General features: G+C 36.4%; 1 protein-coding gene across 8 annotated transcripts in view; it reads right to left on the bottom strand.

The window, feature by feature from the left end:
- LOC136844337 (zwei Ig domain protein zig-8-like) overlaps nt 1–27,910 on the bottom strand; it is a 249,820-nt gene that overhangs the window by 26,815 nt on the left and 195,095 nt on the right. For all 8 annotated transcript variants that reach the window (XM_067113336.1, XM_067113337.1, XM_067113332.1 and 5 more), the window contains one exon: nt 16,715–16,881. In XM_067113336.1, coding sequence (XP_066969437.1) covers nt 16,715–16,881 — 167 coding nt within the window. The remainder of the gene's footprint in view (nt 1–16,714; nt 16,882–27,910) is intronic.

The raw sequence follows: 27,910 nt of genomic DNA, 5'->3' as shown, positions 1-27,910 counted from the left end.
GAATGACGTCAGCCTCAGCTGTTCCTTTAGCTCTCAGGCCTGACAGATGCACGTAAGGCGTTCCTTAAATTATTATTTTAAAGCCCAAAGAAAGGATCACTCGTCAAAATATCTGATTTCTTTTTATGAATTCATTTAACTGAGAAGGAAAAGACGGTGCACGGCAGATTGGGATAAGGAAGATAAAAGTGTTGATAATCACGTTGAAAAAAATAAAAACACTGGGATACGACCGAAAAAGGAATGCAAAGAATGATGACAAATGAAAAGATACGTCTGGATGTCTGCATTAAAAAAACAACCAGCATCGTGTTTCCAGGCCAGGTAACGTATTTCTTATTCCAAACTTGTTGGTTTCACTTGCACTATTGCAAAACAAGAACAGAAATGAGAATCCAACACCATGTAATCCTCCCATCACTTGGCCATTGAGATACTGATATGTTAGTCAGTACATTTCAGCCTCAAGCACAGTTGACGCACTACTGCGTATAGTGCGTCATACACACTTGCAGAAAGTCCACTGTGAACATTACAGAGCTGGATATCACAGTGGTCCAAAAGCCTGATTAATCCCCTCTACCTGCATCCGTATTATCATCACCTCTACGCCCGGATAAAGGTATCAAGGCATGAACCAATACAATGCAGCCAATGCTGGATAATGACTCCAAGAATTTTATCCATATATCTTGCTTTGACAAGAGAGAGAGACAAACTCACGAGTATTCATATGCCTGTATCAGATCAACGCCAAGGAAGTCGAGAGTATTGTATAACATTGCCAGTATACCAATAGACGTTGAAGAAATCTTTTTTTAACTTTCATCGCATTTATTTTCCAATGAATGGTCTTTGCTGCCCAGTTAATCAGTATTGAAATAAGTTTATGATCGAAGTTGAAATTATTTGTTCATGGAAAAGGTAGGTAGCATGTATGCGAGTTTGCCAAAGCTACCTAAACGGCGCTTAAACTATTCAAAGACAATACCAATTGTTTTTCAATGCATGAGAGAAACGGAACTACCATCTTGTAGCTCGTCAGTACAGGACAAGTTTGTCATAATATAACTTATCGATGTGTAAATTAGTTCAAGTGTATAAGTTTACATGTACACATATTTACGGGATCCTTAATTAAGCGACGTCTATATAATAATTTTATTTTCCCATATCTACTACGCAGTCGGTATCTGAGCCACCTGTCATGTGTGTGTATGTATGTATGTATGTCTATATATATATATATATATATATATATAATATATATATATATATATATATATATATATATATATATATATATATATATATATATATATATATATATATATATATGATAAGGAGGGCCGGAAAAACAGAGAAAAATCGCAATTTCAAAGTATTTATTCAAGGTGGAAAAAAAGTACAAACGTTTCCTAAGCTAAATTTTAAAGGAAATGAACAAATCACTTTTCAAAGGTTAGATGTTATAGAAAGCCATGAAGGAAACATTAAGATTACACTCAGTCTTATAAAAATTAACAAATATTAAGATTTTTTTAATAGAGCTAATATTTAAAACATTATTAATCAGAGATTTTTCAGTTGTAATATCTTCAAGAAGATATTACACACTTTTTACATTCATATATTTTCAGTGAACTTTATGGTTCAAGGTTACCGTTGATCAGTGAGTAAGGTCCATAAATTGGTCTGGGTTTGATTACCATGTCCTGTTATTTACAACATCACGAATATTATTTTACTGCATTTCATGATCATACTTCATTCTGCAATTATTTAAAAGTAAATTTTTAATATTCTTTATGACAACGCCAAAACTATTGTGTACAAAAACGCGACGTTAAACTCATTGATTTTACAATAGCTCCATTACTTTTAAATATATTGCCTTTTTATTTTTTATTAACTTCAGTCATATACACACAAAGCACCAAAATGCATGGACGCACAAAAAGAACACCTCTGCCTAATGCAGGAGTGAATAATTAAACATTATCTTCCGTCAAACCGCTATACCTTAAGTGGAAATGAAGTAAATCGTCCGTTCGGAATCAAGAACAATTAGCTTTTTTCATTCTTCCAGTTCTCTGCAAACTTGCATAAAACTCTGGATACAGACAGGATACTCAGCTTTTCTGGGCTTATGAGAAATGTGCGCAAGAAAACAGCAAAATCTACAAACAAAGGAAGTTTTTTTCGCATACAATCAGTCAGAGTTCAAGCCTTGACGCGTTTGAAAATAAGCAAATTATATAGAAGGTTTCAAAATGGTATTTCTTCCTTTTATTCCGTCTCTGAAGTATAGGACTCCCGTTACCCTGGGTTTAAGAGATTCTGTAAATTTAGTTTCCAGTTTCTATCTTCCACAGTCTTTAAGATTGATAGGTTAAATGGCAATACCGCTTTATGTTTCCGCCCAAACTCCTTTGGATTACTTCCTGATGACATGTTCAGTGTCTAAAAACGTATTTTTATTTTTTTTAGACAGACGTCCACGAGATTAAACTCCCCAACTTCGATTTAAGGTCAAAAGGTCAACTCTTGGTGCGAGTTAAATCTGAAGGCTACATTTCTCAAACCCATGTCCTACATTTTTTCTGATGACAAACGCAAGCGCCAGAGGTATTTTGGAAACTGCTTTTTGAAAGATAATTACTTCCGTTCAGTATAAATACCAATAATGTTCAAGAAAAACACATTAAAAATAAAAAAAAATGTTAACACTCTTTTATTAAAATGCACTAAAAAATAAAAAGTAATTTTTTGCAACACACCAGGATTTTCTTACAATTAATCATGTCTACAAAAATAAAACCGTGGCCCCAAGCATGGAAGGAAATGCTACAAGAAATTAAAAAAATATATTTCTTTTCTTGCAGCATTTCGTTCCATGTTTGGGGCCAACGCTTTTATTTTTGTAGACATGGTTAATTGCAAGAAAATCCTGGTGTATCTCAAAAAAAATATTTTTTTACTTTTTAGTACATTTTAATGAATTTTTTTATTTTATACTTTTTAGTTTTGACAGAAACTGTAACCGATTCATGATTGTAGCTAACAAAAATTAATGTGATATCCTGTCGAGCCAAAGAAGGTTTGAAAAATCGGTAGAGTTATAAACTTGTTCTACTGAGTCAAAGGCGGTATGAAAAATCCGAAGAGTTATTCACTTCATACAAATCCCGAGATACTGGGAGAAAGTTAAGTATACCTTAGTTTTACCAGACCACTGAGCTGATTAACAGCTCTCCTAGGGCTGGCCCGAACGATTAGATTTATTTTACGTGGCTAAGAACCAATTGGTTACTTAGCAACGGGACCTACAGCCTACTGTGGAATCCGAACCACATTATAGCGAGAAATCAATTTCTATCACCAAAATAAATTCCTCTTAATTCTTCATTAACCGGCCGGAGACTCGAACTCGAGGTCACTGTAGGGTCACTAGAGATCACTGCCGACCTACTGATCATATATGGTTGTATTGTCACCGGGACTAAGTAACCATGCAAAATTTCAAGTCCATCGACGAAGGGAACAGGTCGAAAATTGAGTTCCAAGTTTTGACCCAAACAGACAGACAGACACAGAAGTCTAGTTAAATAAAAGCCTGTGATAATAAAAATGTTCGAACGCTCTGTCCATTGGCTTATGAATCGTAGGTAAGTAGTTTTGACCAAAGGTCCGAGACCGTGCGGTGGTTTTCCTAGGGAAACTGCGATAGAAAACTTAGGATTGAGACCATCTCGAGCTGAAAGTTTCCTATAATTGTTCTTCATGGTGTTTTCATTTCGTTCTCTGTAACTGCTTACAATAACCCAATGGTCTTATAACGCATTTTTCCATACCTCCCTCTCTCTCTCTCCTCTCTCTCTCTCTCTCTCTCTCTCTCTCTCTCTCTCTCTCTCAACCGTCGATAATTTCAGTCAAGGTGACGAAGCATTCATTACGAAGTAAGCCTTCGTGTGGTATGATAATGAGACGGTATTGATCAGCAGCCTGAACCTGATAGACGGCAGCTGGCATGACAGTCAGAATGGAGTCTGTGTTGCGTCCATTGTTGTCTGTCTCAACGGTAACAAGGTTCCAGTCAATTCGACTGGACAGAGCTCGTTCAGCCAATTGCCCTAGTGTGTCCTAATCGATAACGCTCCATTCTAGCATGATTATTATACACCATAATTTTGGTCACGATCTGAACTCAGTTAGAAAGCTGACCTCTCGAACTTTTCAACTTACACCACATAGCTTATACATTAATTGCGTCAATATTTTGATAGTAAGGATCTTTGAGTTTACCCGAACAAAAACAGTAAAAATAACGAATAAAATTCCATCTCCAGTGTGTTCTTCTTCTTCATCTTCTTCTTCTTCTCCTGGCTTTAACTTTTAATTTCGGCTCCTTCCAAGCAAACTCTCGCGGCCAAACTTCCTGACGAGGAGAGGATCGAGTTGCACCACGAGAGATGCACTCGGCTCCCTTTCCATCTGGTGCACTTCGGGAACAGGGCTCCTGCATGACGCGCTCAACATCTGATACCTTTCATTATCCAGCAAGAGATGCACTCGATCATCATCACCAACAGACGAAGATTCTTTCGCGACGTTACCTACATCACGTCGCTGTAATGGATTTACTTCCTTTTTTAGTTATCCGTCATCAGTTCTGAACTGAAAGTTAATTATTAGTTAGCATACATGTTTTATCAAATGACTATTTAATATGCTGAAGGACTGTGGTTCCATAAATTGTGCATACTGCGTTTATAACGAAGATAATAAAGAAATTCAATTAAGAAATTCTATTAACAGACCATTACTCTCGTCCCAGGCTACAAAAGGAAAGTTCTTAAATACACTTCTCTGGTTACCGTTGATAAAACTCTCCAGTGAGATCTGTCAGATCGCCTTTATTTCTATACAGAAAGAAACACAGAACAATCAAAAGCAACCTAAAGTTATACTTAGTAAAAGGACTAAATTTGCTGGGGTATAGACCTCAGAGGACGTCATCGTAATAAAACCTTTTATTTTCACGCCTTCCCATAAAAATCTGATTACGTATTTGCTTATGCATTTAACTACGTGATTACGATATTCCAAGTATTTAGCGATTAAAGTTTCGATAATATTTTAATCTTTCTCTTATAACTTCTGGGTGTATATCCAGTCTATTTGTCCTATAAATATTGACAAATAATTTACCTATCATCATTGCTCTGAATACATTTGGGTTTTAAGTACCCTGCAATAAACAGAAGACAGAAATGCAATCTGCAATTCCCCACTGGTTATGCCATAAATTCCATAGCCAAGTTCATACAGCTGACTACATAAGCACATATTTCATCAAAACCAAAGAAAATTCTTTAATAATGTTTTGAATTATATTCGAGTGATTATCGGTCATATATACAGCCCAGATTCAGGAATGTCAGTTACAGATGAATAAGTACATATATATATATATATATATATATATATATATATATATATATATATATATATATATATATATATATATATATATATATATATATATGTGTGTGTGTGTGTGTGTTTGTACGAGACGCCTACTGAAAGTCCATGTGTGTAGCCAACTAGGCGTTTGTCTTAGGACGGGATGCAAATTGTCCAGACCTGAATTATCAAACACCTATCACTCTGCAATCTGCAAAACATAGATTGATATGAGAAACTTCAAAATAATAGCTGTATCCCAGTATGAGAAAGACCTCACGACTTGAGGTTTAGGCACTTTTTAGCCGCGTAATGGGTAGGTTTGTATTAGAGAATATAAAAAACGTATTTCTATAATTGGATTTTATGTAGTGACGTTTTTTGTTTTAATTTAAAAATGTATTTTCACTGCAGCCTTGAAAATGCAATGGAATACTGCTAAACGCCTTCGGCATCAATAAACGATGTTAATTGTTCGTGTGCCCTTCCATCTGCCCTTGATGTCTATGTATGTATGTATGTATGCGTGTGTATATATATATATATATATATATATATATATATATATATATATATGTGTGTGTGTGTGTGTGTGTGTGTGTGTGTGCTTGTGTGAACAGATAAGCCTAACCATTTGTGTATGTTTCCCTAACAGTTGAAAGTATAAAAAATGTCTACAGTAACATCAAGTTTCCTTAGTGATTTTGAGGAGCCACCCTTCCTTTTTCTGAAAGGTGAACATAAAAACTGCCCAAAGGGGAGAAAAAATAAGTTTTCCGCTTGGAGGGTTTTCATACCTAAAAATGTAATGGAATTCTTCGCCCATGGGTCAGTTCTCTGGCAATCTGCACACGAGATAATGCAATGGACTGAAATTACCAAAATAGGCACTATTTCATTCTCTAAAACAAATTAGAGCAGTGTGGATGTAATTGAAATAGAGGTGACTCAGCATAATACTGTCAGGAAGAGATTGACGCGGAGGAAGACGAGATTATTATTATTATTATTATTTGAAGCAGACCACTGGATCGAAGGCCTAAAATGACAGTTGACAGCTGGAGCTAGACAAAGTTAAAGACATTCGACACTTAAGGGGGAAGACACGGAAAGGAAAGAATGAAACGTAAAAGATGGACACCATTGTAACACGAGACCTGAGGTAGCCTTCAATACCACTTAATTAACCCTCTGCATCGCAGATTCCAAGCCATACTTTAGGGTGAGAAGAAAGAGGCAGAAGAAAAATTATTATGAGGGTTTTTAAAATTAGAATAACTATAAATAGGAGTGAAGTTTCTCTACAAAAGTAAACGTAATAGGAAATATTGGTGAAAGAAACGGCATAAAATACGTTAAAAGTAAATATAAGAGGAAATAACACCGTAGAAGTATGTCCGGCAGTAATAACTAAATATTAGCATTTGACAAACGTAAATTTATCCGTTCTCACAAGTGAAAGAAAGCCAATTTAACAGTAAATACAAGAAAAAACACACCATAAAAATAAATTTTAACGGTTTTATTCATCTGTACAAGACAATCTTCATTTCATCTACAAAGAGACCCGTCTTTTCATATCTACTGCGTTAGCTGTGCATAAGAAGACCTGTGTCCCTTGAGACTTAGGGAGATGAGTGCGGGAGACCAACCATCGTATTTTCAGGTTTATTGAGGCTAAACGGATCGATCATCTGGGGGTTCAAAGAAGCATTGTATTCACCGGCTGAGCAACTCATCAGAGGACCAGGCATCAGGTGATCATCTAATTATTCCTCCTCCTCCTTCTCCCCTCTCATTCTTCCCTTTTCCCATTCTCCTCCCCTTCAACCAATGAGTTTTAACGATCATCCATCTTCCCTTCCCTCATCTTCGTTATCGTCTTTATATTTCTTTATTTCTTCCTGTCTCCCGAAAGGCGGTCAGTCTTCCACCGCTTGTGGCATTTGAATTTTCGAATTCCCACAGGGACTTAAGATGACTCAGCCAGGCTTTATACAGTTACTTAGACGGTGCTAGCCAAAGGAAGTCCTTCAAATGTCAATAAAGAAGCCGGTACTGAACGGCTCCCTTTGTTTAGCATCATAAATAGCTTCCGTAAAACAGACCATAATTGATTGCCTCATAAGACACAAGGATCACTGGAAAAGAATATTTCCTTTATCAAATCATAAGCAATTCTGCTCCTCTTTACAAGTGATACTGAGGCTACTTATAGTAAAGTGTATATATATATATATATATATATATATATATATATATATATATATATATATATATATATATATATATATATATATATATATATATATATATATATATATATATATTATATATATATATATATATATTATATATATATATATATATATATATATATATTTTATATTTACCTACAAACGAAAAGAAATTGTTAACCATGTTTCTCGCCCTGCAGAAATTCACGGGCTTATGCATCGAAGATCTCTGACTTACCCAGGAGGTCGCACATGCATTGACCCTGCTCATTAAAAGTTGCTAGCATAAATAAAGCGAGAAAGAGATCGAGTATTTATGCTGAAGCTTATTACTTTGCTCCTCCGGCGACAAGAAAAGATAGAAAAACACAATTCTCTGAGATTTCCGCATTGTTCAGAAAAGAATCTTCAGTGTAAGAGGGTAGAGTCTCTTCGCCTGCAAGCACTTCAGTAAACACAGCAAATGCATCATTAATGATCCTGTGCGACCTAATTTTAAGCAACACAAGTTAAGAGGAGACTCTCAACCCCCTCCCCCCACTATCCCACCCCCATCCCAACACCCTTTAAACACCTAGGTGTTACAAAATTTAATTCACAAGTGTCAATTTGGCCAAGGCAGTTCTGAATGATATTCATCTCAAGGGCCGACAGACAACCCCGCTCCGCTCTTCTAGTATTGCGACTTCGAGGAGCAAAAACCTCGGCCAAATATTCGATGAAGCTCTGACGATAGTTTGTTTGTCACCAGCGCCGTTTTTCAGGCTTCAGAAAAAGTCACCCCCAACAGGAAAAGAGAATGAAAGAAACAGGAAAAGAAACGAGTGCTATACGACGAAAATGTTTGTGACGTAAGTTTGTATCCCAATTAATGCATCTCTTTATTGCTTTAATATACTCTGAAGTATTTTCAATAAAGGCGCTGCTTTATATTTTCTGTTCTCTGACTTTCATCATGCAGTAGCTTCATTCCTTTACACGCTCCCCTTCCCTTTATGCGTATGTTTGTGTCCCAAAATTCTAAGCTGTTTCCATGTGCTAGAGATGATAAGGGCCGTTGCAGGGGCTTGATAACTTTGGAAGTGTCTAAAAAGTGATTATCGACGCAAAGGGAACAAAGAGTCATTATGGGACGCCATCAAACGTCCGCCCAGAATTTGGCAATTTCGCTTATTTAATGAGACGCTCAGGAGGCCTCTAGCGGCAGTAAATACTGAATAGATAAGAAGTTAAAATCGACATCAAAGGTGGCAGCTCCTTCAACAGAGACTCTCTGTTACCCTTCGTGAACTACGGCCATGTTTCATGGAGGACGGGTACCAGGGGGAGGAGGGAAGGTAGCTGGGGCAGTGGTGCTCATAAGCACCTCATTGAAATACTTCCAAGGTGAAAAGATTCTCTTCTCTCTCTCTCTCTCTCTCTCTCTCTCTCTCTCTCTCTCTCTCTCACGCGTTAATAGCACTTATATTCTCATATGCCACATGTTATTTCACATGTGCCACATGTTAATTTGCCTCTCCTTTTGAAAGAATTGTAAATACAGCTGTGAATAGGATCCACTTCTAAATAGACGTAGTTTTAAACTGCAAAGTACAACGTGGCATTAAACCAGTGTCGGGCCAAAGTACCCCCTACAGTCAGGTTGTTATCAGCTGCGCAAGGAGAGCATGTTTTCATCACGACTTGCCCCCTCCTGGGTTGCCTGTTTGTTTGTTTGTACGTTGACGGATAAAGCAAAGTCTCTTCACCACAGGTGCTTTGACGTTCGCTGAAATAAACTTAAATGTTTGTGACTTTGTTTTGTTTTCTAACTATTTTTCTTTTTTAATTTTTTCTCCAGTGTCTGTAATTTTTAATTAGATATTTTTGCTTTACAGTGTTTGATACTGTGAAGAAATACGAGAACATATATATAATAGAAAATTATTCCTAGATTTAGGCCACACCCTACTGAGGACATAGTTGACAAATGTTTCCGGACAGACTTAAATGAACGAAAGTGTTTCCTAGAGTATACTGAAACCAAATACATAAATTTTTTATCAAAAATCTTCCACTGCACCATAATATTCAGCTCACAATTGACAGAAGCATTCGAAAACCTGAGTTTAGAGCTGAACGTCCTTTAAGACATGTTACGTAAAGGTGAGAGACTCATGAAGTAGGAAGGAATTACTTTCCCAAATCTCTCTCGTCTTTATCGACATATAATAGACATCGATTTCAAATGACTGAGACGATAAATCCAATTTCAACACCAGCACTGGACTCTATGACACAACATTCTCCTCTTTCCTGGGTTCTTTTATCTTCCGCGTTTTATTGCATTTCTCTTCTCTTACCTTTTTTTTTCTCTCTTTTCACACACGCCTCTGCCTTGGAAATGAATACGCTTTCATAAAAATAACAATAATTCTCTGCCTAAAGACAGGAAATCCCCACAGATGACGGAAGGATTTCTTTTTATGAAACCCCAAATTCCACGGTTTCGAGGTTGAGTGAAAAAAAGTCATTGCCTGTGGATTGCAGTAGGTAGGAAAAATCCTTATACTTTTTTTTTAGATGCTCAGCTCACATAAACTCAGCCATACTGAGATTCCAGTAAAAGTTACAACTCAGAAATGTATTAGTCTTCAGTGTGTGTTTAAAATATTTTTTTTCTATCTTTACTTTAATCTCGATGACGTCAAAGGCGTCAGATCGACGTTTAATCTTTACTGTAGAAATCTCTGTTATTCACTTAAGAACTTTTCTATTTTCTTTTTCTTTGTTCTCTTCAGTAAGCAGTCGTCTTTGCCGACATTTAGTTGTTAACGTGATACTTATTCCAAACTAACCAGAATTCAATGAAAGTATGAGTATGCTCATATGATTCTAAGAAATACAAAGTTCCCATTAATCATCTTTACCCATTCCATGACGAGCTTCTTCTCTCTCTCTCTCTCTCTCTCTCTCTCTCTCGCAAATACACTGACAGAACAGATAATTAGACTATGAAAATTACACAGTCTGGAACTGTGCGTGTTCAGATAATAATATATAATTATGATACTAATAATAATAAATGCTGCAATGACAGCAGTAATATTTATATAAATAATGATAACTGTTATATATGCCTCGCCAGGTGATAAGAATTGTGGAAGGGAAGGTCAAAACCACACATTGTAATTGTTACAAACTTTTCACCTACACTGAGAATGAATTTTTTTAACGAGCAGGAAACAATGTGTGTCCTGATTGCGAAAATTACCGATGAGCGAGAAACTGTTGGTCTTGTGACGTTCAATTCAACTCGCCGTCAATTCAGTCACTGTCAGCATTCCCAGGACTTCCAGAAAGGCGGCGTGTAATTTCAGCACTGAATTGAATTGAATATAGAAATCAGACCAACAGCCAAGCACTGGGACCAACGAGGTCATTCAGCGCTGAAACGGAATTGACAGCAAAAGGCTTGAAATGTGTAACAGGAGGAAAACCTCGCAGTTGCACTATGAATCAACTGTTAGGAGAGTGGAAAATAAGATGGAAGAAAGCGACTACGAAAGGAGGTACAGTAAAAGGAACGAAAGGGGTTGCAGCTATGGGTCGAAGGGACGCTACAAAGAACCTTGAGTAATGCCCACAGAGCACCGCATGAGGTGCTCGGACGGAACTAACCCCCTACAAGAAATTTCTGTACTGGACGTATACGACCGTCGCTCATGAAATCACTGATCATCACTGGACTGAATATTTATCATTTCACTGTCATCATCTTTTTCTGGATTACTTCAATAATACCTCTCTAAGTCAAGTGACTGCACCGCACACTCATACTAATCATATCTAAATGCGTTTAGTTTATCCTCACCGTATATCATTACTTCCTTCTGATATTTCAGCCTTCAAAAAAACTGGCGATGTATTTTCATAATACCGGAGTATTTCTTTCCCTGTTCCGATTTAGAAAGAAAGATAAAACACGTTCCTCTCGTGTCTGCCTTTGTTTGTTTATCGACCGGTGTTTGCGGTGTTACATGAGCGATAACATGAAAGAGATTCTGACTGATAAGACACTATTCATAAGGTTTCGGGTCTTGGGGGATTTCCTTAAGTATGTCAGAATAGTCTCTTCCGCCAAACGCCTACCTCTTCAACATTAAGTCAGTAGATAAGTCGGCGAATATGTGAACAAAAAATAACGGAAGTCATGGAGTAGACAGCAGGTAAGTGTATTAATGAAGGCAAAGAGTATTTACATTATTTTGACGTGTTCCAATATGTCGACAACTTTTCCTAAATATATAAATACATGTATATATATATATATATATATATATATATATATATATATATATATATATATATATATATATATATATATATATATATATATATATATATATATATATATATATATATATATATTATATATATATATAATTTTTTATTGACAAATATTGATGCAAGCGTGAGTGCGTGGTGGCTGTCGTCTGAGTAACCATTCTGTCTACAGTGACTCATCTACATTGACCGATAAATATAATTAAAATATAATAAAATGTTTGAATTCCAACCCTAATAATGTACAGTGTGACTTTATATATATTTTTTTTTATTAAAATCATTGTACAAAGGATCGTCCATCTTGAGAGAGAGAGAGAGAGAGAGAGAGAGAGAGAGAGAGAGAGAGAGAGAGGAATCACTGATCCTCAACACTTCGCCTCTTCATAATTTTATGCTTGATGTTAAGGGTTTTCAACAACTTTGTAAATCTCACCTTAACTTAAGAGAAATCTGCTGCCTGCTACTCTGCAACTGAAGGGCGACCAATGTGTTTATACCAAAGTTATTCTGCACTGAAGTAAGGTTCCCATAAACATCTCGGGATAACATAAGAGACGCTAATGTGCCACCGCATAAAGAATGTTATTGAGGTGTGGGATGGAGTTCTTAACGCCAATACGAATGTATATGAAGTTTAAAATGTGAAACTGCTACGGGTGTTGAGATTTTCAAGGGTTTATAATCTCTCTCTCTCTCTCTCTCTCTCTCTCTCTCTCTCTCTCTCTCTCTCTCTCTCTCTCTCCTGGACGAGTGCCGAGTTCGTCAGATATTGTGAACTACCACTTATTTTTCGAAGCTTGAAACGCAAGGGTTAGTGGCCGACTAAAGACGTCTTTATGTGAGCGAAAAACAATAATGAGAGTAAAAGACTCACGTACTAAAATAGAATCACGATTTTTTTTTATCACACAAGATATGTTGAAATGTGCTTCTCGTAAAGCAGTGAGAAAGAGAATGAGTAATTATGGGTTGTTGCTGGATATTTCCCTTAGAAATATCTTTCTTTTTCATGGGAATACTGATGTAACAGTGAATGGTCTTGTCAGTAATCCTCAATACTCCCAAATTTAAGATTAGAGAAAAACGAGACGGGTATGAAAAAGGGTGAAACCTGACTCGACGGAAGCCACAGACGCGCCCTTTCAAAAAGGGAAGGCTAGAAATGAAAATCAACATTCCGGTAACCCAAGTCTTCATAAAGTCGTGAGTAGGTGTCTCTACGATTTTGGGGGAAAATGTAACGAAAAAAACACCTAACAATTATGATACCACGTGCAAATCTGCCGTCTTAAGTCAAAATGGGGGCGCAATGCCCAATATAAAATATCAGATCTAGGTATCACCTTATGAGGCTCTACATTGGCAGCAGTGTCAAAAAAAATTCTATCCTAAAAAAATAAGTATTTTCTGAGAAGATCAGATTCTAAACGCAAAGAAAGAACATTATTCATAATCACGAATTACATAATTTACCTTGAAGTAAATGTGCAGTTATGATGACGTCAGCCACAATATAGAAAGACCACCTAGGAATTCCAAACGCAATGCAAACGGAGAAAAAGGAGAGCAAAATAATCCTAAGCCAACTCACCAAAAAACAAAGATAAGAGAGAATTATGGCGCAGTGACCGCTAGTATCTCTGGGAGCTATGATTAATTAGATTAATTTCGTATTTATTACTGATAAGAAAGGTTTTATGCGTCATCTCGGTTCAACTTCTTGCTCGTTTAGCTCATCCGATTGCCCCAGCTGTTGGAAAGTGTTAGAAACAAAAGTGATAAAAGCGACGCAGATGAAGTGTCCATTGTTATTTTTGGAGGATAGGATTTAATTCAGCCTTATACTGATATTGTTACGCATTCATTAGAACCAATAGGCAATCGGCTGACTGGTCTCATTATTTATTAAAAGAAAATGTATGTCTATGAGCAGCGAATCCTGGTGGATATTCAAATGCAATACCAAACAAGCAAAAAAATGCGAGGAAGTTTCTTCGGCGCAATCGAGTTTTCTGTACAGCCGCTACAGGGTATGATCAAGGCCACGTGAAAACAGCTCTATCTCTCGGTGGTCTCGGTATAATGCTGTATGAGCCGCGGCCCATGAAATTAACCTATATCGTCGCCAGACGCACGATTATGGCTAACTTTAACCTTAAATAAAATAAAAACTACTGAGGCTAGAGGGATGCAATTTGGTATGTTTGATGATTGGAGGGTGGAAGATCAACACACCAATTTGCAGCCCTCTAGCCTCAGTAATTTTTAAGATCTGATGGCGGACAGGAAAAAAGTGCGGACGGACAGTCAAAGCGGGCACAATAGTTTTCTTTTACAGAAAAATACAATATAATAAATAAAAAATATGGGAAGAAAAAGAGAAAACCAAACTCCAGGCCAAGAAAAAATATTTGACCGAAGGTCCAACAGTCTCAGATCTGGCCAGCATTTGAAGTCTGTGAGAAAAGGCGCCCAAAGGTACAACTTAGCACCAAGGAGGCCCTTGAGAATAAGGACTCTCTTGTGACTGCTTGCAAGCGTAAGAACAAGCTACATTGATTTCTACACACGGCACTTCCTCAGCCCCTAGTGTTTAAACAGAGGGGAGAAAGAACGACCTCGTGTTACCTGAATTTTCTCAGCACTAAGCGAAACGCTTCCAAAGGATGCTTTGTCTTAGGTTTTGCAATATAAAGCCATATTCTCAAGAAAGCATGACAAAAAAGGTTATTTTAATGACCATGCGTACGTAGGTGGCTTAAATGGACAGATTCCAGAGTGTCGAGTACTGTTATTGTTGATGCAGCTGTTGTGTAATTGTATTTTAATTATTGTCATCAGTGGTGGTGTTGCGCAAGAGCCTATCAGAGAGACTATCCGTAAAGAATCGATTTTCTCCATAGAGGTCTGAGTTCTTGCACACGCCACATTTCGTCAACAAAACTGTGAAAGCATCTTTCAATTTATTTTCGAATTCAGGTGACTGATTACTTCAAACGTGAGTAAAACATTCATAAAAGAATTAAAAAAAATCTTCTGGCGAATTAGTTACATAACTCAGTTTGGCATTTCAAATGAGCCACTAATTGATCATCAGTCTGATGACAAACTGACATGTCGTCCCTGAGCCACTTCAATTTAATCCTTGTTTATTTTCGTGATGTTTCAGGGATTCCTTTTACGTCATGTTATTTCAAATATCCAGTATGTGAAATAACACCATGCCCTACACAGGTATAGTGAAGACGCATGATGTGAGTTTATCCACTCAGTTTGTTGCTGTCATTTCAGAAACGTATCTTTTTTTTCCAGCCCCACTACTACATTGAAAGTACGGAGGGTATCATTTTTAACGCCCCAGAGGAGGTTCAAATGCCCTGGGAAACGCTGCCTCCTGATGGGGCGTGGTAATGGCGTATATATTCCTCTTACCCTCGGCGCTGATGGTCGCACCTGCCGCGCCCTCTTAATCACGTTGTGCACGTATCAGTAACCATTATTAATGGACTCATATGTGTGGCGCCAAGATATATATGCAGCCAAACATTTTTGCCCCATTTGTCAAATTAAAGGGAACGCTTCAGTTGGTAGGAGGAATCTTGAGTTGTGGTAGGGGAACTCAAGTGGGGATGAGGAAACTTGAGCTGAAATGTGGAAAATTTAGTTGGAATGAGGGAATATGAGTTGGGATAACAAAAAATTACAAGTTGGGATAAGAACATTTCAGTTACGATGAAGCACTATTGTCGCAATAGATCGAAGTGCGCGAAACAATTCGCCGATTAACGATTCTGCATATAACAAAAGCCAAAAAGCTGTCACAGCAACAAATGAGACTGCACGTAATTCCACAGAAAATCGCAAACGATTATTATTACTAAAAATAACAGAAGACGCGCTTGGCATTATAAATCCCTTGACCGTCTCTTTTTTACATCCAGGATAAAGAAATCAGTGATAATTACTCTTCCTGAAGCTGACAACTGAACTACGGTCGACACGTTGCACGGATCAGAGTAAACTGTCACCAGTACTGCACCAGTCACTTTATGGACTGAAAAAGATGCAATGGGACTTCGTCTCTAAATTTATTATCTATTTAGTCATTTCCTCCAACAAAAAGGCAAAAACCAAAGTATGTTTAACAATGAAATCGTTACAGTCAGAAAAACACTGTAATATTTCTCATATTTTAGCGCAAGGCAATTGTTAAATTCTGTCTGGCGTGACGAGATCAAATATTTCAAAACCAAAGAAGGATTTGAAAACTTCTGTCTTAATTCAAACAGCAGTTACTACGAATGCATAAAATCTCCCAAAGAATTTGTAACAAGAAAAAAATTCCCCTTGAAAATTACCAATGAATAATGGAAATGCTTCCCTAAAATCCAAAGGAAACATTTATTTCAGCGTGACCAAAATCAAAATGCTTCAACCAATTTATGCACCATACATACATACATACATACATACATACATACATTGTTACACATGTTACATATATATATATATATATATATACATACACACACACATATATATATATATATATATATATATATATATATATATATATATATATACTGTATATATATATTTGTGTACAGTGTGTGCATGACAGTGTGTGTGTATGTGAGTGCGTGAGTTTGTTTGTATATGTGTAAAAGTCATTCAGTACTTACAGATCTGTCTCCAAGATGGGCAACTGTGCAGGGCAGGAAAGCCGAGTCCCCGACGAGGGCTGTGATATTCTGTGGAGTGTCATCGAATCTCGGCGACAGAATCTCTCTGTGGTGACTCCACCACAACTGCGACGAAGACTCCAGCTTCTTGGAATCGAAAGTCAGAGCTGAAAAGAGAAGAAGAAATATGGTTGGTTATTCGTAAATGAAAGGGAAGAAGTAAAATAAACAGAAAATGTTCACGGAAATGATGGTTATGCAGGCTTGTTTAGTTTAAACGTGAAGTTATTTTCCCGTAGACTTTCGACGTGTCTATATTATATATTATATTATATATATAAAGTATATATATATATATATATATATATATATATATATATATATATATATATATATATATATATATATACTTTATATATAATATATACTGTATATATTTTATATATATATATATATATATATATATATATATATATATATATATATATATATATATTATATATGTATGTATATTAGATATATGTATATATACATATAGTGAACTTGAGTTTCATTACGTACATACATCAATCAGGTAAAAATAAAAATATGTTTCATACATCCGAATGGTAATAAAAATGAAAACAAAAATCAGAGATCTAGGATCCGCATCCACACCCACATCCAGACCCATCTCAGATCCGGATCCACATGCAGATCTGGATTCACATCCAGATTTGGACCCACAATAAGATCCAGACCCACACCCACATCTGGACGCAAATCCAGATCCAGTGCCACTTGTATATCCAAATCCAAATCCAGATTCAATTCAACATCCAGATCAGGATCGCATCCAGATCCTGTCCCACACCTGGATCCAGACTCATCCAGATCAAGAATCAAATCCATATCTGGATTCACATCTAGATCAGAATACAATTCCAGATCTAGATACACATCTAGATCCACATTTAAATCCTGATCCAAATACACGTTTAAATCTGAACACGCTCAGATCTGGTCTGGATCTGCATCTTGATCCAAACCAACATAAAGATCCAGATTCACATCAAGATCCGGATCCATGTCAAAACCTGATCAACTGTTCCATGGTCTTTAAGCCATCCTTTCTTTGAATTGCATGGGAATCCATTGATACATTTCCGAGCCATTTTGTAGATAGAAGGACATGTAAACATGCCAGCTATGATTAGTTAATGGTTTCATATCAGCTGGCCCCACACTACACAAGTAAATAAACAAGCTGAGCGACTATATGAAGAAAACACGTAAAAGAAACTCTAAAACATCAACAAAACGAAACAACAGACCGACAAATCTGACGAAGAAAAATAGGTATCTCTGAAAGGAAAATGGAACTATAAATACATGAAAGAAAACTGTTGATGTAATGTATTTGCATAACAAACATTGCATGCTAATCATATCTAATATCTGTACGAAAAATAAAATAAGTCATACTATAAGCCTTTATTTCTTCCCCAAAAACAAACGGCAAACAAAGCCCTCCGAAGCAAACAGTCAATTCATTAAGGTCCACTATCACATGATTAAGGCGACGGAATGCACACCAATTTTCCACTTTGTAATTTTTACAAGTTTGCACGGTGAGATACGACTGACAAGGACTTCCCAGTTATTTTCACTATCGCCAATTACGTTGTTAGACGGTTCGCGGATTTACAAGCGTTGCGCACGCATTTCCCTTGGTTTCTCACGCCACTTGGTCAATATGTTGTCACATTTTTGCATACTTAGGCATGCACGAACGCACGCATGCACACAGACACACACATATATATGTTTGTGGGCTTCCAAAAGGGGTAAAGTTTCAAAAATGTAGCCGCATCCTTTAATTCAAGACACATCTTACGGTTTTCAAGCTCATTTAGCCTCGGGTACTGTGTTGAATGTTCTTTACTCAAGTCTACACCCTGTCATAACCTAGATGAATTCCTTCGTGTGTTCAGAATAGATTCCCTTTAGAATTTTCTCCCTCAAGGATTAACAGCCCTTTCATTTATTCAGAAGGAATTGCTCCTGACGAACCACGAAGCAATGTCTGTGGTTATTGCTTAGATTCAAACACCGGAGGTAATTATGGCAAGACCTAACATCAAATACAAGTCCAGGATCAGCCCTGATATCTTTAACTTTCCATTACTAATTCAACCTCTAAAATAAATCCACAGCAGAAGGGCCATGATATGGAAATACCCAATCCACTTTAGACAAAGTCAATCCACTCGAGCTCCCATATATCAGGATCACTATGTTCTGAGCACTTATCAAATAAAAATATACCACAATTCAAAGAAAAACAGATAAACAAGGTTATAAAGCAGTCTAAATTCAAGTATAAAACATGAGAAAATGCAATTTGCCCGCGCCTGTGGCAATCGTGGCCTTCGTAAAAATTGTACAGAATGATGTTGAAGGACACGAATGATGGGAAACCGACCAAGAGAATGGGAGGGGTCCTTGAGAAATGAAGGATATCAATGTCACATCCTGTGAATATAAGAATTTTTCCTCGTGTCATCCATTCTCTTAAAATCATTCGGTGGCTTCAAAAACCATCTGTAAAATAAAATCTATCATCGTTCTCAATGTTGCAGCAATTTCGAAACTTTCCTAAACCAAATCTTCAGCGTCAGCATTAAATCTTAACCTCGCCACTGCGACCTTCTCACAGGCTTGTCTTTGTCCTATTCACCGATACCACAGGAGGAGTTATTGAATACATAACAGTTTTCGAAACTTTACGTCAGTCTACAAAATATTTCGCTCATATTGTGCTGTTCTACAATATGCTGGACATGTGTAGACATTGTGATCTAAGAAATAAACTTGTCAATGGAAACTGAAAATACCTGTTTTTAGCATTTAAAATTCGGTAAATATGGGATTTAAACTGGTTTCACCAGTTAGCAATTGTCGGTATTTTAATGAAGTTTACTCAGATCTTATATCAGCTCTTTTTGCGAATAAGATACTGAAATGCTAAGTTCAGAAGCTAAAATTATCATTTCTACAATATTTCTATGGAAAAAAAATATTTCTAGTACAAGTTAATCTATAAACAGAAATCTGAACTATAAGCGCGTGCTCGCATTAAAAATACAATGGTTCATATGGTAAGGATACAATAACATGTATTCTGTTTATGGACTAGAATTAAAACAAAAACTCACATACATCAAAGGAAAAAAACTCCATAGCACACTATTACTCACAGGAAGAGAAATATTATGAGTCCGCTCATTCATCAACTACCCTTTATTATATTTTTGCTGTGGAGTCTGCTCGAAGCTAAATTCGTCATCAGTAAGTGAAGAGGCTCTCAAGGGAACCAGAAGATTACTGAGGCGAGGCCAATGTTACTTCAGTTACTGTGTAAACAAACATGTTATGGCAGAGGAACAGGAAGCTATCTGTCTGCTTATCTTGGGCTTCTTTCTTCATTTTGCATATTTTTGTCCTTCGAGAGACTTCACTTTTTTAAAGGCTAACAAAATCGACACGAGGTCCCACAAACCAGTGCCTCGAAAAGGACCAAACGAAAAGACTGGTCAAATTAACTTCTAGAGAAAACAAGTAAAAAACGCGCCGAAGTTTCTTCGAAGTAATCGAGTTTTCTGTACAGCCGCTACAGCGCATAATCAAGGCCACCGGAAATAGATCTGTCTTTCGGTGGTCTCGGTATAACGCTGTATGAGCCGCGGCCCATGAAACTTTAACCATGGCTCGGTGGTGGCCTATCCTATATCGTTACCAGAAGCACGATTATGACTAACTTTAACCTTAAGTAAAATAATATCTACTGAGGCTAGAGGGCTGTAATTTAGTATGTTTGATGATTGGAGAGTAGATGATCAACATACCAAATCGCAGCCCTCTAGCCTCGGTAGTTTTTAAGATATGAGGGCGGACAGAATAAAGTTCGGACGGACAGACAAAGCCGGCTCAATAGTTTTCTTTTACAGAAAACTAAAAATTGTGGTGGTCATTCAGTTCACGATCCACTCAACTAAGATCTTTGTTCCTAAGAACAGCATCATTTACGTCATGCTGCTCCTCCCTGGAGTGAAATAGCAAAGAATGAAAATACAAATTCTCATTCAAACCTGCTTGTCCATTCTCAAGTAATTATTACAAAGCATCAAGCAGTTCCCTTATATGACTTGAATATTCTGATTGCTATCATTGAAGTTTCATTTTCTTCATTCGTTCACAAAAAAACTAATCATTCCATTAAACACTTGTTTTAAGATAGACAAAGAGAGATCTGGAATTCGATCGTGAGGAAGATAGAACAAGAATTCGAGTCAAGTTCTTGATCATATGATAACTTATCACCAGAACATTCATTTCATATGAGTGATCTACTTACTTGGCAACCAATGCTTTAAGAACTGGTAATTTTGCATTCTAGCAACTGCAGGAATATAAAATTCATTAGGGTTCCTAACCAATAGTCAACGGAGATAACTACAATACTTCGGGAATCGTAAATGGCTCAGTTTTTTTCATATAATTTATAATCAATATTTGTGAACATTCGATGTCGTCTGTCAACTGGAAAAAATAATGGTCGCTGAAGAGTAGTATTTTAATTAATCAGTCACGTAATTAACAATTAATTATATCCTAATTAAAATTCGCTATAATTCAATCATGAAAAACTACGTAAATCTATATACCTTATTTATTCTTCGCATTTATGCACAAACGTACACATACCCGCGAATATATGCATTAAATATATACATACTCGACTGTTCTCAATTCCTTTTCACTTTAACCTTTTTGTCAGTTGCACTGTGGATTGCAATTTGGTTCTGGTATTCATTACTTGTAAAGTCAGCGAGGGGAAACTTTAGTTTTGTGCAATCACCGTGCGGTTTTCATTATTCCTGCTTTCCGACTGGTTCTGATAGGTTATCAGCAGATGACATCCGGCATCAAGGACCACTGGTGTCACGATGCCATGTGAAGGTAAATCATTAAAAATCATTTCAGATTAGTCTTTTTCTTGTTTATTGTCTTATATACTTTTTTTTCTTAAATTTACATTCAGAACGTGCAAGAAACTGTAGGAATATAGAATGGAATGGAATACAGCATTTTGGCCCAAGGCCAAGTGCTGGGACCCATGAGGTTATTCAGCGCTGGAAGGAAAACTGATAGCGGAAAGGTTTTAAATGTGTAACAGGAGGAAAGCCTCGCAGCTGCTCTATGCAGCAATTGTTAGGAGAGGGTGGAAAGTAAGATGTAAGAGAGTAAGAAACTGTAGGTATATAGCATAAGTAGTTCGCTACTTTCCGGTTTACTTATTAATTCTCATCATTGGTTTTCGTAGTCATTCTCAGTTTCTCCTTTTCTTACAAGATACTCAACACCATATGGTCTCCTAAAAGTTTTATGTATGATGTGACCAAATTACGGAATAATCTTCGTGATCATGCAACTGGATCGTTAAAACTTGAGAAGTTCAGGTTTGTTAAACAGGATGGCAAGACAACCACTCGACTCTATTTATTATGTATTTTATTAATTTTACTTTGTCATTTATCTTGCCTGTTATTCTCTGTCATTTCTGTTTTACACTTTATTCTCCGTTTCTAAATTTCTTTTTCTGTACAGGACTGTTTTCCTTGTTGGGGCCTTTGGGCTTGTAGCATTCTACTTTCCATCAGTGGTAACAGCTTTGTTTGTATCATCAATAATCAGAACAAAACAAGAAAGAAAAATTTGATGATTTTGTACCCTTTGTCTAATAATTTCCCTATAAACTTGATGTAGGATTTACAGACCAATTCTAAAATCCTTGCTGGTGTTTACGGAAGCTAATTTCTGTCAAATCGCAAATTTCTAGTTTATAATTCTAATGCAAATAGATATTCATAAAAGAATTTTTATAACAATTTGGTAAAGCAAGTTTAATTATTTTAATTCTAATCTGCGTCATATAAATTTGTTGCTGTGCAGCGTATACGCAAATTACTAGACACGAAATGAAAAAATGCGAAATGATCAAAATCCCATGAACATGTATTATTCATTTTCAATAGCGTCACTGCCTACACAAAAGAAATATTCCACAACAATAGAAAACAGTAGATCAAACGCAAGGTTCAAGCAGTACCCTGCAGCAAAAGCAACTAGAATATTCATGATAAAATAACTCGCACTTCCAAACGGAAGCAATACAGTTTGTGAAGGATTTCGAAACACTGCTCTTGTTGCATTATTCTCCTTTTCATTCTTATTCATGAGGTTTCTTATAAAAAGCGTCCATACTTAAACGCTCATCCTGAAGGGTGTTTGCGACTTCTTAAAATACTTACTGAAAATACGAACTTACAACTGTCTGAATCCAGAGCTGAATTACCATTCCAACTGAATGTCTGCTCCCTGGTTCTTGGTAGAAAAATGTTTTCATGATTTGAGTCCATATTTCTTGTATAAACAATGATCAGCCAATCTGGCACAATGCTTTCAATCCACGCTAAAATAATTTTTTAAACAAACGACTTGGATCAATTATTAGAAATAATGAAATCTTTGTAGACATAAGAATTCATACAGATGATATTCACAGTACTGAATGATACCCTTACATTCTGCGGAAATGGAAATTTGTAGTCAAAACGGAAACCAAGTATTTATACTTACTATATCTTGAGGTGCAGGGTTACGGGTGACCAGTGAAGCGTGGAGTGAAGCATGGTACGAGACTGGCTAATCAGTATAGACAGATAAACAAAACTAGCTAAGGTAAAAGCATATATAGTCTGCTGCCGACACAGAACAGTTAACTTTATGAAGGTCACAGACATTTCTTGTGAGTCAGTGCCAGCTAGCAAGCGTACATGAATTCTGACATTACTTTGTCATATGTTAAATCTGAGTATATGAGGCCATAAACGTCGTGTATAGACATTCTTTGCTCTAAAGAATATAAACTCTTCTTGGTTAAAATTTGTTTGAAGCACACTCTGTCTAAGTTCTACTAAAGTTTAATTGTGAACTCAGTGGCCTGATTATAATAATAATAATAATAATAATAATAATAATAATAATAATAATAATAATAATAATAATAATAATAATAATAATAATAATAACAAAGTTGTTTCGACAATATCGACAATTTCTTCTGTGGAAACCTGTTTTGTAAGATTACGTCCTTTGCTGTGTTTTTTTATTTGAATGCCTGTTCATTTAGAATAACAGAAACATTTTGCTTCCAGCTATACATGCTTCATTAACCTCAGTTACAACAGGAATTACGATTCTCGGGACTGGTGAGGAATTCCATCTCTCTGGCATGCTGTAATTTGATATAAAGTTCTTTCTAGTATGAGGAAGGTCGATGTGGAAGATGGTATCACCCTTAGGTGCAACGAGGAAAGTGCTGGGATGAACGGATACAGAAATAATCATTTTCTCTCTCTCTCTCTCTCTCTCTCTCTCTCTCTCTCTCTCTCTCTCTCTCTCTCTCTCTCTCTCTCTCTCTCTCTCTCTCTCTCTTAATGAAGTGGTTATACCCTCAAAAGTGAAATTCTGCAGGTGTGAATTATACTAATGTTATTGTGGTTTTAGCGTGGCAAGATTACAGCGGTATTTATGATGGATATTAGAGAATTAACAAATTGACAAATGGGCATAAAAATGTTCCCGATGGCCTCATACAAATTTCACGAAGCGACATTCTTCTCTTGATCCACTGAATGAAAAAACAGATCAGCACAAATGCCATTTGTTTACAATAACACGTAAAATATTCTGCTCTCTCTCTCTCTCTCTCTCTCTCTCTCTCTCTCTCTCTCTCTCTCTCTCTCTCTCTCTCTCTCTCTCTCCAAAATATAAATAGTTCTAATCCCCACGGATACAGTTGAGTTTTAAAGAAAGTTCTTAAGGCGTAAAATATACACATCGCCGTAGCACACGGCAAGTATTTTAGGATCAGGTTTATAAAGATCCACCAGGTGTTCTATTTCTACACGAGATAACTAACAGGTTAATGATGCCAATTTCACCTGTATACATTCATAGTGACTGTAAGCTGAGTTTTCCTCTCTCTCTCTCTCTCTCTCTCTCTCTCTCTCTCTCTCTCTCTCTCTCTCTCTCTCTCTCTCTCTTCTACCTGTCAACGTGGTAAATTAGAACAGAGGTTGTGATTCTGAATTAACAAGAATAGGTCCTTGGAGCTATCTTTACTCCAAGGCGAATCTTGCGTGCTTCGTTGGAGAATGTTTATTCTGTTATATATATGTGAGTAATATGTTTTTCGATAATACGTCAAACCTGCTGCTACGATGTTTTACGAAGTTTTCATTTAATCTGAAGGAAACAAAGTGAGCCAGACTAAAAGGAATGTGAGATAAAGTCGTCAAAGTTTTCCCTACGAATAGGAAACATCAACAAGAGAAAGAATCGATCAACTGTCGCATAGTTCTTTTAAGATTGTATAATATGAAAACAACTCATCTGTTGGAAGAATAATGCATTTAGCGCAAGAGAATACACTCATTGGTTGTCAAACTGGGGTAAACCAGCTCTGGGTAATCACTTTAAACTTAATGGATTCTCACTAATGCCTAATATTTTTCCGTCATTTTTGTCTATGCAGGCCGTGCTTTACATGCATACGTATACACACGCACACACACACACATACACACATATACACACACACACATATATATATATATATATATATATATATATATATATATATATATATATATATATGTTTTGTGTATATGTATATAAAGTACGGCCTGTAGAGTAAAAATTACAGGAAAAAAAATATATATATATATATATATATATATATATATATATATATATATATATATATATATATATATAGATAGATAGATAGATAGATAGATAGATAGATAGATAGATAGATAGATAGATAGATAGATAGATAGATAGATAGATAGCCGATGACAATTCATTCGTATTGAGAATCAAAGTGGGTCTTGCTCTCTTATGTCTAACTTGGCCCATCTTTATTGCAAAGGTATATTTATGAATTTTTATTTTAGAATGCCTGAAGAGGTATGTGCTTATTCCTCAGACCCGCTCGAATTATTGCCTACCATCTGACCTTTACACAAGAACAAATAGATTTATTTCTTCGACGAATGACTCAGCAGGTGCGTGCTGGGAGCCTCTCACATTCCACGTGTCTGATGTCATTAACGGTTCACGGTATCCTCATCATTTTTGGGAGCGATTGCTTTCAAATATGTAATATTAATTCCCTACTGCCAGGAGTCGTGAGGATGACATATGCTCTGAATAATAAGCGAAGAGGTCTTCGCTCGCTTCGCTGTGTCTTAATGCGAGTCATAAAAAGGATGCATTTTCATTATGTGTAAGAGGAGACATCTCTTAAAACACAGAACAGTGGAGTTAGACTTTACTCATTTTCCGGATTGTAAAAGGGCCATTCTTATAGATATTCTGACGTAACAGTAGGCTGAGCTCGTGTGGTGTGTCCTCTCTCAAAATGATAGCTATTTTTGAGCTTCTATTTTGGAAATGACGCCACGCTGATGAAATTTGTGGCTTCGCGTAACTGAAGATTTACCTGAATTCTTTGTATGTGGTCCTCTCGCAGTATTTCTTCGTCAGGTGTACATTTTAGCCTAAAATATTGGGTTATTGTAAAGATAATTAATGGCGCTCTACATTTTGGCACCTCCTTGTTTTGCATAAGTTATAGACGTTGTCGTGTGTGCAAAATTTTCACACTTCAAGGAGTATAAAAGTAAGTGATATTCGGGGTAGAATTCTTGCCTGATGAGTGTTCAATATAATTTTATTCCTGGTTTACTTTACTTTTTTGTCTAATTACAACTGTTAAAATTACCAAATCCTCTTTATCAACAAAACGTCCTTCAAGGAAATCTTACCGTCTTCGTTTTCTAAATACCGCAGTGTTATGCGCATCAAGAACAGAGACGAAAAAAAGAATAGTAAAAAAAAATGGTATCTGATGGGTGGCACTGAGAAATGGTTTTTCTACAGAGAGCGAAGAATTGGACAATAAATTTCGTTGTTTTAGGAGATAATTTTTTTCAGCCTCTTTTGCGTTTTATCATTCTCAGAGAAGGCTTTGAAGAGGGCCAAAGGGAATCCTCTGAAGAGGACCCGATTCCTAAGATCCGGAGGCAATAAACAGTTTATTCACAGGTGATAAAAAACGGAGAGGACTCAGGTGTTGCGGAGGACTTGAAATAACTTCCAAATGGGAGATCTGTAGTTCGTTGTACTTCATCCGCCAACGGCCGGTTAATCCGTTAACGGTTATTCGAATATGCGTTCGTTTACGCTTACGACGTTTCGATAGAGCCTGCTTAGAAACGAATCTCGCAAATGGGGAGGAATAATGTTAATGCTGCGCTCTTACTAAAGCAGTTTTCCGTGAGTTTTGAAATCATTTGCCGAGTATCCTGCCGTTGACAATGTCAATATCCAGTGCTATGGAATTTAGAAACATGACAAATTTACAAATAAGTAAAGAAATAAAGAAACAAGTCTTTGTGGCACTCCTCTCCGTTGACCGTTTTAGCCACCAGCATCGCCGTCGTCGTCGTCTAACCAAATCTCGTTACATCTTGGCAAGGGACGTTTGTCCTCTTTACACTGACCACTGCAATTTGTTCGGTTCTCAGCCAGCTCAGGTAGGCGGACTGGTTTCAACAGGTAAATTTTTTTTTAAAGGACTCTTTTTATTTGTATTGCTTTTCAAGCCACCTTAATCTATTTATTTCCTTCATAAAACACCGTGGTGTCATTTTACGTAACTTTAAGAGTTCATTTCGTAAAGTTAGGAAAAAAATAATAGTACCTGATCGACTCCCGGAATTCCTGTTATATACCTGTAGCTTACTCTTTGGTGCCGTGATCTAATTCAGATTTCCCCAGTTGAGAATGATCTTGTTTTTCTTTCTCTATAAACGTATGTATATGCGCTTAGGCACACATACTATATATATATATATATATATATATATATATATATATATATATATATATATATATATATATATATATATATATATATATATATATATATATATATATATATGTATATATATATATATATATATATATATATATATATAATATATATATATATATATATATATATATATGCTGGTGTGTACG

Source organism: Macrobrachium rosenbergii, chromosome 12, assembly GCF_040412425.1.
Source record: "Macrobrachium rosenbergii isolate ZJJX-2024 chromosome 12, ASM4041242v1, whole genome shotgun sequence".
NCBI lineage: Eukaryota > Metazoa > Arthropoda > Malacostraca > Decapoda > Palaemonidae > Macrobrachium > Macrobrachium rosenbergii.
Note: the sequence above shows the minus strand (reverse complement) of the source record. Positions and strands in the feature narration are given on the sequence as shown.